At 40.2% G+C, this 12,193-nt stretch overlaps 1 protein-coding gene across 1 annotated transcript; it reads left to right on the top strand.

The window, feature by feature from the left end:
* Positions 1-1,470: 1,470 nt before the first annotated feature.
* On the top strand, positions 1,471-11,149 carry LOC103711620 (calcium-dependent protein kinase 20-like). The gene is made up of 8 exons (XM_008797850.4): positions 1,471-2,586; positions 3,642-3,765; positions 4,010-4,153; positions 4,386-4,538; positions 4,960-5,075; positions 5,252-5,419; positions 10,111-10,341; positions 10,598-11,149. The coding sequence occupies exons 1-8, from the start codon at positions 2,080-2,082 to the stop codon at positions 10,751-10,753; spliced, it is 1,599 nt and encodes a 532-aa protein (XP_008796072.1). The 5' UTR covers positions 1,471-2,079; the 3' UTR covers positions 10,754-11,149.
* The last annotated feature ends 1,044 nt before the right edge of the window (positions 11,150-12,193 follow it).

Here is a 12,193-nt window from a genome sequence, read left to right as displayed (position 1 = left end):
CTCCTCCGCCGACCGCCGCCGATGCCTCGCTGCCTCCTTCCGCCGCCTGGGAAAGAAGCACGCGAGGCGCCTCCCCCTCTTTCTTCTCCGTTTCTCCCCCTCCCTTTTCCTCTCTTTGCCGACTCCTCTATCGGCGAGACTGCGATAGAGGAGGGGATGAGAAGCTCTCCTCCACCGGCGAATCAGGGAAGGAGCCGAGGAGTCCCTCGCACGGGAGGGTCGGGCCACGGCCGGCGGCGCCCGCGGCCAAGCCCGCGGCTTCCTCGGCCGTGCCTGCGGCCGACGCCCGTGCCGGCGGTGCAGGTGCTCGCGGCGGAAGCCGGCGGCCGCCGCACGCGATGAGGTGAGTCCCTTCTTCTCTCCTTTTTTTTTCTTTTTTTCTTTCTTTCCTTCCTTCTTTCTTCTCTTCTTCTTCTTCTTCTTCTTCTTTTCTCTCTCTTCTTCGTTCTTCTCTCCGACGACGAACCGTCGGGACTCGGAACCGAGCTCGGCTGCTCGTTCTCTCCGACGGGCGACGGAGATGGGGGCGGGGATGGGGATGGGGATGGCCGGATGGGGATGGGGCGGGCTCGGGCTCGCCGCTCGGGCTCGGGCTCGCCGCTCGGGCTCGGGCTCGGGCAAACGAGCTTTACGAGCCCGAGCCCGAGCCGGGCTGTGCCACCCAAGCCCAAGCCCAAGCCCAATACAAGGCTCGGTACCGAGCCCGAGCCCGAGCCAGAAAATTAGTGAAACGAGCCGAGCCGAGCCTGCGGAGGCTCGGGCTCGGCTCGGCTCGTTAACAGCCCTACATCCAGTCCTTTGTTCTGGGAGACATAGCCGAAGAGGGTTTGGAAGAGACGGCCGATGGTAAGTTATGCAAATAGAAGGCTAAGTCGGGGAGGTCGAAGAGCATGAGGTCGATGCTGAAGAGATTGTAGCCACGGTTGAAATAGTCACAAGTAGCGTGTGTGAGGTAGGAGCTGACAAATATGGTTTGGGAGGTCTCGAGGTTGCTATTGCACCGGAGGAGGTGAAGGTGGAGAGGCTTAAAAAGATTTATTACTTTTAAAAAATAGTAAAAATATAGAATGTCACAAGTTCTTTGGGCAAATTTTATCTTCAATGCGAGTCTCCATATGTTATTTTACTCGTACAGAAATAAAAGCTAAAAACAACAACAATAGTAAATAGCCCATACAATGTCAACATTCGGTTTTACAACGCGAAATAGAAAATTAATAGGACATTGGATCACAGCGACCTAACGGCAAATGGCTAACACACAACAACAAAAAAAAGGGCTAACATGCCGTTATAGCTCCCAGTGCGGAGGAACCTTTACTTTAACACCGTCGGCCCAACGCCCACAAGGGGCATTTAAGAAAAACCCCAATTTTTGGATTCCTTGCAGGAAGATCGGAAACATGTTCTCCTTTACGACCAAAAAAGACCAAAAAAAAATTTTAGGAGAGAAAAACAAGTATTGAATACTGTTCTCCCCTTGTCGTTCTTTCTTTTTATTGTTTGTAAGAAATTCTTATTGATAGCGGGGGAGAGGGTGTGAAGCCTTTGGAGCCAGCTTTGGCCCTCTCCCCTCCCTCAACCATTGGCGCTTCAAACGCTATATCCTATTTCTTATTTACCCCAGCTCGTTCTCTTCTCCTCCGTGCCATTGTGAAGACTCCTGTTTTCTGTCTTCTCCAAGCCCTGCAACGTTCGAAAGCTCGGGCTTCTTTCCGCCCTTTGGCAGCCTTAAAAATCTTTCGTTATTCTCCCATTCCCCGAAAATTTCAAGTTTCTATCGTGAATTTAATCCCTTTAGCTGTATCTTTTGCAAAGATCTGGTTTTCACTTCCACCCTTGGCTCTTTACGCGGTTCTGCTTTTATTAGAAGGGCTCTCGAGGTCCGAAACCGAATCGGTTCTTGGTTTTTCGGGGCTTTTGGTTGGGATTTGTTGGAAAAATCTGATCTTGTGGGAAGTTTCTTGTTGGATCCGTCGGATTTCTTGCCAACGTGCCTGACTTTTGTGTCGTTTGGGCTCTGGGAGTCGGAAGACCTAGAAAAGATTGGATCTTGACTGCTTGTTCTCGGAAATTTTAATGGGGAATTGCTGCGCCGCGCCCGTTGATCCCTCGAAGAAGAAGGCGAGGAAGAAGAAGGACAAGAAGCCGAACCCGTTCTCCATAGATTACAACCGGGGTCCGTCCCAGGGTGGCAAGCTCGTCGTCCTCAAAGATCCCACCGGCCGGGACATCGAAAACCGGTACGAGCTCGGCCGGGAGCTGGGCAGGGGGGAGTTCGGCATCACCTATCTCTGCACCGATAAGGAGACAGGGGGGCTCTTTGCTTGCAAGTCCATCTCCAAGAAGAAGCTGAGGACCGCCGTGGACATCGAGGATGTGCGGCGGGAGGTGGAGATCATGAGGCATTTGCCGAGGCATCCCAATATCGTCAGCCTCAAGGACACCTACGAGGATGAGGACGCCATCCACCTCGTGATGGAATTGTGCGAGGGAGGGGAGCTGTTCGACCGGATTGTTGCGAGGGGGCACTATACTGAACGGGCCGCCGCGGTGGTCACCCGGACCATCGTCGAGGTCGTACAGGTGAAATCTTTCCCCTGGATATCTCTCTGTCATCACTGCATGTTTGCCATTGCTTTGTTGTTTTGGTAATGCTTTCAATGGTTATGTCGCGAATTGGATTCTCTTTGTTGTTTCTCAATGTTGATTTGGTGAAAGTTTGGGGACTCTTTTCTTTTGAATTCTAATAAACTTTCGTTGAACCCTCTGTTCAGTTATGATCTTGAACTTGGGGCAATCTTGGTTTGCCATTCAGATTTGTGTTAACTTTCTTGGTATGGTGTTATCTTGACTGACTAATGGCTTGGTACATGGAACCTTGGGGATCAATCCATTTTTTGCTGAAGATCAAATTTTTCTTTTTTGGCCACTTATGCTTCATAGAATCATTCTTTCTTACTTTATCTGATCGCTAGCTACAGTGGGAGATCATAATTTTTTGTTTAAACACCAAGTTTTTACTTTCTCCATGTTTCTTCATATGGATTCTGTTATTTGTGGTTACACTTCCTGGAATATTCAAACATTCCGAAAAGCTGATTTTTGTTGGTTTGTTTTTGGGACAACTCTCAAAAATCTGAGCTTGCATATGTGAAACATGTTTTTTTTTATAGATTCTTCATTTGCTTGTAAAGGTTGTTTTATTCTCATTTGTGCCTGTGGTTCTCAGACTTGGAATCTTGGTATTCTTCTATTTGCCATTGATTATTGACATTCTAGAATTTGTGCTTGTAATTTCTCGATGTGATTTTTGCTCTAATATTTAACACTACCTTTTCCAACTTTTATGTCTGCTTCAACCTTCCTAATGCTGCTGCTTTATTTTCCTTATATAGTATTGCCACAATGCTACCACCTCCATGCATCACCTTATAATGTCCTTTAATTGATGGTTGTGCAAGTGAAGGTCAGGCTATAACTTGGTCCCTGGAAAATCCTCTAAATTGTTTTCATTACTCTTTATTCTGTTCTGCCCTTGTCAAGTGTGTCATGTTGCTTCAAGTTGGATTTGGAAGTGGTTATGATTTCTTTTGATGTGAGTTAGAGAATGCAGTGAAACTTGTTTCATGCAATAACAGATGTGTCACAAGCATGGAGTGATGCACCGAGACCTCAAACCTGAGAATTTCTTGTTTGCTAACAAGAAGGAAACTGCCCCACTCAAGGCAATCGATTTTGGGTTGTCTGTATTTTTCAAACCTGGTATGTTGTACTCCTTATTGCTGTGAACAATGTCTTGATGCTAAGCTATTTTCATTAATTTTGTTTGTTATAAATCTTTAAATACTAAACTAATGATGCATAGGACTCACTTAATAGGCAAAAATCCATTGCACCTCACTTGTTAATCAATTATATATGCAGATTAAATTACCAGGAAGCATCATTATGTATAAGCACTATTACATTTGCCCATATTGTTGCTGAATTTCTCTTTCCTACACAGGTGAGTGCTTCAATGAGATTGTGGGAAGTCCTTATTACATGGCCCCAGAGGTTCTAAAGCGAAATTATGGCCCAGAAATAGATGTATGGAGTGCTGGGGTTATCCTATACATTCTTCTTTGTGGTGTACCTCCATTTTGGGCAGGTAATTTGCTTCTGTAACTCTGTTGATGAGCTTTTTGGTATGAAAATGCTTGTTGATCAGGCGACTATTTCTGGGTTTATCTGTAATAAATTCTTTTGATAACTCATATTCTGATTTTTAGAAATGAATAAATATATTACCGGTGCAAGGCTTGTATTATTTATACTTTAGTGTACAAAATTAGGGTGCAAGTGTCTAGTCTAATCATGTGTGGTTTAATGCCTTGATGCAGAAACTGAACAAGGTGTTGCTCAGGCAATTATCCATTCTGTGATAGACTTTAAAAGAGATCCATGGCCTAAAGTTTCCAATAATGCCAAAGACCTTGTAAGGCAGATGCTTGATCCAGATCCAAAGCGGCGGCTAACTGCTCAACAGGTGCTCGGTAATGTGCAGCTCCTGCCTGTTTTTTTTTTGTCTGATGACAGAATTAAACATGCATTTTCTATTCAAATAACATCTTTGTGCATATCACATTTGTTGTACTTCTCATAATTAACATTATAAGAATAAAGGTGCATAATGATTTGCCAAAAATATGAAGAAATATATATAGTTATTGTACGATCTCAAGAAACATTGGCTAATAGTGCTGGATTCAGTGCATAGATATTTCATTCTCTCCTATTACTAGATATTAGTTGTGGTGTGTTTTTGTTCTTTTTCAAAATATTACCTATGCTATTACAATTGTCCTTTTCATGTGGTTTAGATTTAGAGTATATATAAGTTACCTTTTGCCTAACTAGCTTTCAGAATATAGTTTGGGCATTCCTGAGACATCTCTCTTAAATTTTCCATTGCAGAACATCCTTGGTTGCAGAATGCTAAAAAGGCACCAAATGTTCCTTTAGGTGAAACTGTTCGTGCCAGACTCCAACAGTTCTCTGTAATGAACAAATTTAAAAAGAGAGCTCTAAGGGTAAGACCACATTGTGTATTTGTGGATTTTGGCTCTGGAAATACCTTAAGAAGGATCATACTTTGGTTTTGGGCTCTGTAACTCCATGGAATGCAAACTTTAGTCTTGCTGCTTTAATTTCTCCATGCTCATGGGGAACTAACCCAACTGATATTTTAGGAATTAAACCATTGCAGGTGGTAGCTGAACATTTATCTGTGGAGGAAGTAGCAGACATAAAGGAAATGTTTGAGAAGATGGACGTAAAGGGCAATGGGAGGATCACACTGGAAGAGTTGAAAAGTGGTTTTCATAGACTTGGGCACCAGATCGCAGATGCAGATGTTCAGATATTAATGGAAGCTGTAAGTGGCTGACCTTACAGCATTTCTAATTTTTCTTTGTAAGAAAATAAGCTCATGCCAAGTTTGAAATCAAGTTTTACTTGGGCCTTTACTCTCATGGGAACATAATATCACAGTAATCATCATTTCATCATTCATGATTGCTTGGCTCACCTAGGGGCGGCCCAATACATTTGGGGGCCTAAGGCGAACTCATTAAAAGAAGCCTTTTTATATTATGATTTAAATTATGAAATTTTTTTAATAAGTATAAAAATACTTTAAAATTTTATTCAAAAATAATTCGTGTAGCTTTTTGAGAAGCAAAATTACTAATTAAACTTTTATACTCAAGATCCATTAAAATACTATTTTCAATCGATAATATAGCTAATCCATTTAATCTTTCTTGTGACATAGTTGATCGCAAATAAGATTGTATCAACTTTAATTTTGAAAAACTTCATTCAGCAGAAGCAACTGTTACAAGTATTGTTAATAATATCTTATATGCAATGCATGCATTTGGAAAAGAATCTATTTTTTTTTATGAAACTTAAAATATCAATAGGGGTACTAGTTTTTGTTTGTAAAACTTCTTTTAAAACTTTTAACTTTGAAAACAGATCAATACCATCAATATCAAAATATTCACCATGCTTTAAAAAGTTTTCAATATTAAGATAACACTTTTTCAAATTATCTTCATTCAAAGATTTTAACTTTCTAAAATTAAACAAAAAACCAAAAACATTTTCATATATGGTAAATTGTTCAAACCTATTTTGAATTGAAGAAATAGCTTGATCTACTATATATAAAAAGTAATCAATTTTAAAAGATTCTTCAGCTGATCTTGTTGTCTCATCATTACTATTTTTATCAAAATATTTTTTTCTATTGATCACACGTTTTTCACAAAATGTAGGTTCTATTTTCATTTCATTTGCAATTTTTTTAGATGAATTCAAAGCATTCATGAATCCATTTTTCCTATAACTTTTCAAATAAGAAAGAAGATCTTTTAATTGATCTATAGCAACATCAATATGCATGTCTTTGGATTGTAAAATCTTACTAACTGAGTTAATAGCAAACAATATATCGTGCCAAATATTCATGCCCAATAAGAATTCAAAATTTTCAATCTCATATGTAGCTAAACATGTGGCTTCATTCTTTATTTTAGGATCTTCACTAATTTTCGCTAATTGAACTAAGGCATCTCTTATTTTAGAAGCTTGGTTTTTAATTGCTTTGACACTTTCAATACGACTTTCCCAACGTGTCTGTGACAAGGGTTTAAGAGTCAATATGGATATATTATTTTGTAAATTTTTTTAATCGTTTTGTAGAAGAAGAAAATAAGGTATAAATTCGTTGTATTACTCTAAAAAAAGATATAGCCTTAGGACATAAGTTAGCAATATCACATAATACTAAATTCAAGTTATGACATCTATATGGTGTGTAAAACGTTCTAGGATTTATATCTAATAATCTCCTTTGTACACCTTGATGTTTTTCTTTCATATTAGATCCGTTGTTATACCTTTGTCCTCTTATATCATTAACATCAAGTTTATGGTTTTCTATTATATTTATAAGTTCATTAAAAAGGCCCTTTTCAGAGGTATCATCTACTTCTAAAAATTCTAAAAAATATTGTTCTACTTTTACTAAACTTGTTGAAGTATCTACATATTTTAAAACTAGGGTCATTTGTTTCTGATGGCTTGCATCAGAAGTGCAATCAAGTATTACAGAAAAGTATTTTGCTTCTTTAATCTTTTTAATTATTATAGCTTTAATTTCAGATGCTAACATTTGAATCAATTTATTTTGAATATTATGACCTAAATAATGATTGTGAATTTCGCCATGTTAAATGCGTCGATGCATTACTAGATCAAATTGTGCAATCGTTTAAATAAAACTTAAAAAATTTTCGTTATTGCTTTGATAGATCTTTTCATTCTTTCCTCGAAATGCTAAATTATTTTTTGCAAGATTTTTTACGACAACAATAATTCTAAAAAGAACTTTTTTCCAAGGATCCTTCTCTTGGTTTATTTGTTCTTGGAAACTTTTATCAATTGTCTTATTTTTTAGCAATCTCACTTCTAAATCAATCCACCTATTCATGCTAATGATATGTTCATTAGTTGTTTCATGACTTTTAAGCTTGATACCTAGATTTTTCCAATCCCTACTTCCTTCATTGACTAATTGACTCGTGATAGGCTTTGAATCAAATAATTTACAACAAAAACAATATACTCTATCCAAATCATTCGAATATACTAACCATCTTCTATCATATTTTTCACCATTAGGTAACTTACGAATGTAATATATCGTAGAGAAGTGTCTATTGTTTTCATCCTTAGGAAAATGAAAATCATAATCTCTAATTGGACCTCTTTCCACTATTAGATCTCTAAATTTTGTATCAATCTTTTTCCATTGACCAGGATCATATAAATTTGTAGGAATAGAACTAGTTTCACAATCTTTTTTCTTATTTATCCTATCTCCATCTGATTCTTCATTGTACTCTTCATTAGATATTGTTTCACTAGCAATCTCATTTTTTAACTCTATTTTGGGTGCCTGTTCTGTTGCTAATGCCTGAGTTGAATTTGATGTGTTGTTTTGTTTGTTTGTAACAACAAATCTATCTAGAGCTTCTTTTTGAGATTGAATGAGTTTATCGATTTTTTTTTTTGAGTTTTTCATAGCCACAGTCATATTTTCTATTAGACATTTTAATCTATAAATAATATTATCAAACTAGGCAATTAAAAAAACACAACAAATAAATCAAAATATAAAAAAGTTAAAAATGATAAAACTTGATTGTGTCAAGAAAAACAAACTCGGGTCTCGACAAGTAGTGCCGAACTTAATTGTGTCGAGAAGAGGCCAAACCGCCGAAGTCACAGCCAATCTATAATTGAACCAAAAAAAAATCAATTTTAGCGTCTCTAACTTGACAGTTGACTAAATAAAAATTAATTGGACCAAAAGATTAATTAATAAACTAACTCAGAAGCTAACAGAGGATTGAGAGGAGAGACGGTGGATTAGATATTTAGATTCTCACCGGTCACCTGCCTGGGATGAGGGATGAGGGATCAGTGGGAACTGAGAAGTGGGATGCAGGATGCTAACGGTCCAAACTTTAACGGAGGAGTGGAGGACGGTGGACTTTGGAGCGGACTCAGCGGAGCCGAGCTGCCGAGGAGGCCGAAGCGGCGGAGCTCGGAGCTCGGAGGAGCCGAGGACGACGAGGAGAGCTGGAGAGGACTCCTCTCAGAGGAGATCCGGTCGGTGGCTCGCCAGTCGCACTCGCCGGGTCTCTCAAAGGAGGAGCACGGTGGACTTTAGAGCGGTCTGAGCGGAGCTAAGGAGGCCAGAGCTCGGAGGTTGGAGGACGGGAGGAACCGAGGATGGCGACGTCGGCGAGGAGAGCTAGAGAGGAGATTTGGACTCGGGAGGCGGAGCAGGGGTGGTCCAAGAGATGGAGAGGAGATCCGGCCGGCAGTCAAAGAGCTGGAGAGAAGATCCGGCCGGCGGCTCGCCACTCGCGACTCGCCGGCTTCTTGCCTTCTTGGAGCCGGAGGAGGACTTTTGGGCTCTGAAACCCAAGCTGCCGAGCTGAAGAACTGAAGAAGCCGAGCTGCCGAGTCTGCCGAGAACCAGAGAAGGTTCAGCTATAAAAAAGAAAGCACCGGCAGGCGATAGAGAAGGGGGGAGAGAAGGGAGGAGCCGGGGAGGAAACGCCCGTTGCTTGTCATAGCCGTTGCCCGCTGCTTGTAGGCGCCCGGAGGAGGACTTTTGCGCTCTGAAACCCAAGCTGCCGAGCTGAAGAACTGAAGAAGCCGAGCTGCCGAGAACCGGAGAAGGTTCAGCTATAAAAAAGAAAGCACCGGCAGGCGACAGAGAAGGGGGGAGAGAAGGGAGGAGCCGGGGAGGAAATGCCCGTTGCTTGTCATAGCCGTTGCCCGCTGCTTGTAGGCGCCTAGCCTGTCTGTCGTCGGGGAGACGCTGAAGGGCCGAAGGGGACGCACTGTAGTCTATAGCGGCGTATGGGCGTAGCCCAGTAGCCGTCGCCCGTCGTCCACTGGCCAGTGGCCACTGCCCTCTCTGCCCAGCCCCCAGGCTATCAGGCTATCAGCTAGCTTTCAGCTTTTCACATCTTCATTAATTAAGCCAAAAAAAAAAAAAAACTGAGCCACGGGTGGGGGCCTTCCCTGGGCCGGGGGCCTTAGGCGCCTAAGGCTCGAGCCGGCCCTGGGCTCACCCAACTATGGTTGTTTAGCCTTTTAACTTGTGTTTCCAAGGGCAGTTTGAACAAGGCAATGATAGCGTACAATTAATTTTTCCACTGTTCTTGCGTGCTCCACAGTGTGATCCCATCTTCCTTGACATGTATCCATCATCTTTGTTTTTTTATGACACATTATACTGCACTAGTGCGGTATATACCTTACTGAGAAATTTATTTGTTGAATGAAGCATTCCTCTGTTTAGTTGGTTGTCCTATCTCTTAGATATGCCTGTAAATTTGGTTGGGATGAACGTATTTACATGGTGCATGAATCCACTTAATTGCCATCAGTACCTGCACACATTTCTCCATGACTTTAAAGCTGGTAATTATTTTCTGGCTTGTTTGTTTTAAAGCTGATATGCCATGCTAATGACAGGCTGATGTTGATGGAAATGGTGCCTTGGACTACGGAGAATTTGTTGCTGTATCAATTCATGTGAAGAAGATGGGGAATGATGAGCACCTGTGCAAAGCCTTTTCCTACTTTGATCAGAACAATAGTGGATACATAGAAATTGAAGAACTCAGGAATGCCTTAGCTGATGACTTGGGTCCAAATCATGAGGAAGTCATTAATGCCATCATCTGTGATGTAGATACCGACAAGGTCAGTTTATATTGACCTTCATTATATCTATATACTATCTTATTTCTTTCTCCTATCTTTCCGCACTTAAAAGCAATAGAAGATTTGTATGCAAGCAAATGTAAGAAAATATATGTTAGCCTCTGACATAAAAAAATCAAAGAGTTCAAACAATTAGGTGTCAGTTATTCTTGTTACTGAAAAGATTGCATGACAAACAATAAAAGGAAAAAGGGGGGAAAAATCAACTGATGGGTTGTTGGCCTTATGGTCTCAGGATGGGAGAATCAGTTATGAGGAGTTTGCAACAATGATGAAGGCGGGCACAGATTGGAGAAAGGCATCGAGGCAGTATTCACGGGAGCGGTTCAATAGCCTCAGCTTGAAGCTGATGATGGATGGATCTTTGCAGCTGACAAGTGAGGGTAGATGAATATGGAGAAGATTTATACTCTTGGATTCCAAAGTGGGAGTCCTTTTTGTTGATCTTGCAATATTCTTTATAGATTTCTTTTTTCCCCTCTTAATTGAGGACACTAAGTCTTCTCAACATGTTCTTGTTTCTTGTTTTCAAGTCAGCAGGGGGATGGGTAAAGGTTTATGTTTCACCAGATGTATGGAACAAAAAGGGGAGGTCACTGGGGCTTATAGTTGTAAACATATGTGTAGTATCAACAATTTAACGCACTGGGTTCAGTGTTGCAATTTGGACGACATGGATGCTACTTGGAGATTTAGGTCTCATGCCTTGAAATTGTTTCAGTATATTATCCCACTATTGTAATGCTTTTTCAATCTGAGCAAGCTATTCCAGTTTTAATTCCTGTTACCTCCAAATTGCCATTACACTAAAATTTCCAAATTAAATTTGTTTGTCATGTCAAATTTGGTTATGCTTTGTTTATGATACATGAAGAATATGGGTTTGTGATGGACTTTTCTTATTTTTATTTGTTATTATTGTTGTTGTTAATGAAAGGTTTTCATGATCATTCAAAAACCAGTTGGGTTAAATTATGGATGGGACTGATAAATGGTCAAGCTAGGTTTGGAAGAATGATGGACATCTGAGCTTGGTATTCGACTAGAAAGCCCATCTTTTTTGCTAAACAAAAACCCATCTTTAAGCAAATTCTCGAGTTGGATCAAATAGAAATGGTGAAATGCAATGACTTTTGCTATATAATTAAAAGAAATCATGGATAGGCAACTCAGAGAGAGTAGATGGAACTCAGAGACGAGCTTTTTTTTTTTCGCCCTTTTGAAATTCAGAGACAAGCGATTCAGTTACAATCAAATATACTCATTGAGATAGTTATGAATGAATAGTGAATATAAAGTATACTGCTTGAACTGCCATTATATTTTAAGTATGTAGAGGACGTACAGACGCCTGATTAAGTGGAGAGAGAGAAAGGACAACACAGAAATTTGTTTCCTAATTTTTCCAGATAGTACATGCAGATAAGCTTTTAAAGATGTTGGATAAACATGGGCCCTAACTTTCAACAATGGATCAAAAATCATAGAAAAGTAGATAGGTAGTAGATAGATGGAGAAAAACTCGCGCGTAGAAATTCCCTCATCATGGAGTCTTTTTGAGGGGCCTGCTCGTTAAAGAGTTGAATTGTTTGCTGGCTAGCAACAAGCAAGCTATTTTCAAACTAGCCCAAGCTTGGCTCGAAATTTCATTTGAGTTTGGCTTGCATGGTTAAGAAAGGAACCAACCTGTAGCTAGAGATAGCTCGCTAGAGCTCGGCTTGAATTATCTCAAAAAATGACTGTATAAATAATCTATATATTATATTTTTACTACTATTGTTTATGTAAAATTTCTTTATAATTATTTATTATAAATTAATATGGCTATGTA

Source organism: Phoenix dactylifera, unplaced genomic scaffold (assembly GCF_009389715.1).
Source record: "Phoenix dactylifera cultivar Barhee BC4 unplaced genomic scaffold, palm_55x_up_171113_PBpolish2nd_filt_p 000462F, whole genome shotgun sequence".
Taxonomy (NCBI): Eukaryota; Viridiplantae; Streptophyta; class Magnoliopsida; order Arecales; family Arecaceae; genus Phoenix; species Phoenix dactylifera.
Note: the sequence above shows the minus strand (reverse complement) of the source record. Positions and strands in the feature narration are given on the sequence as shown.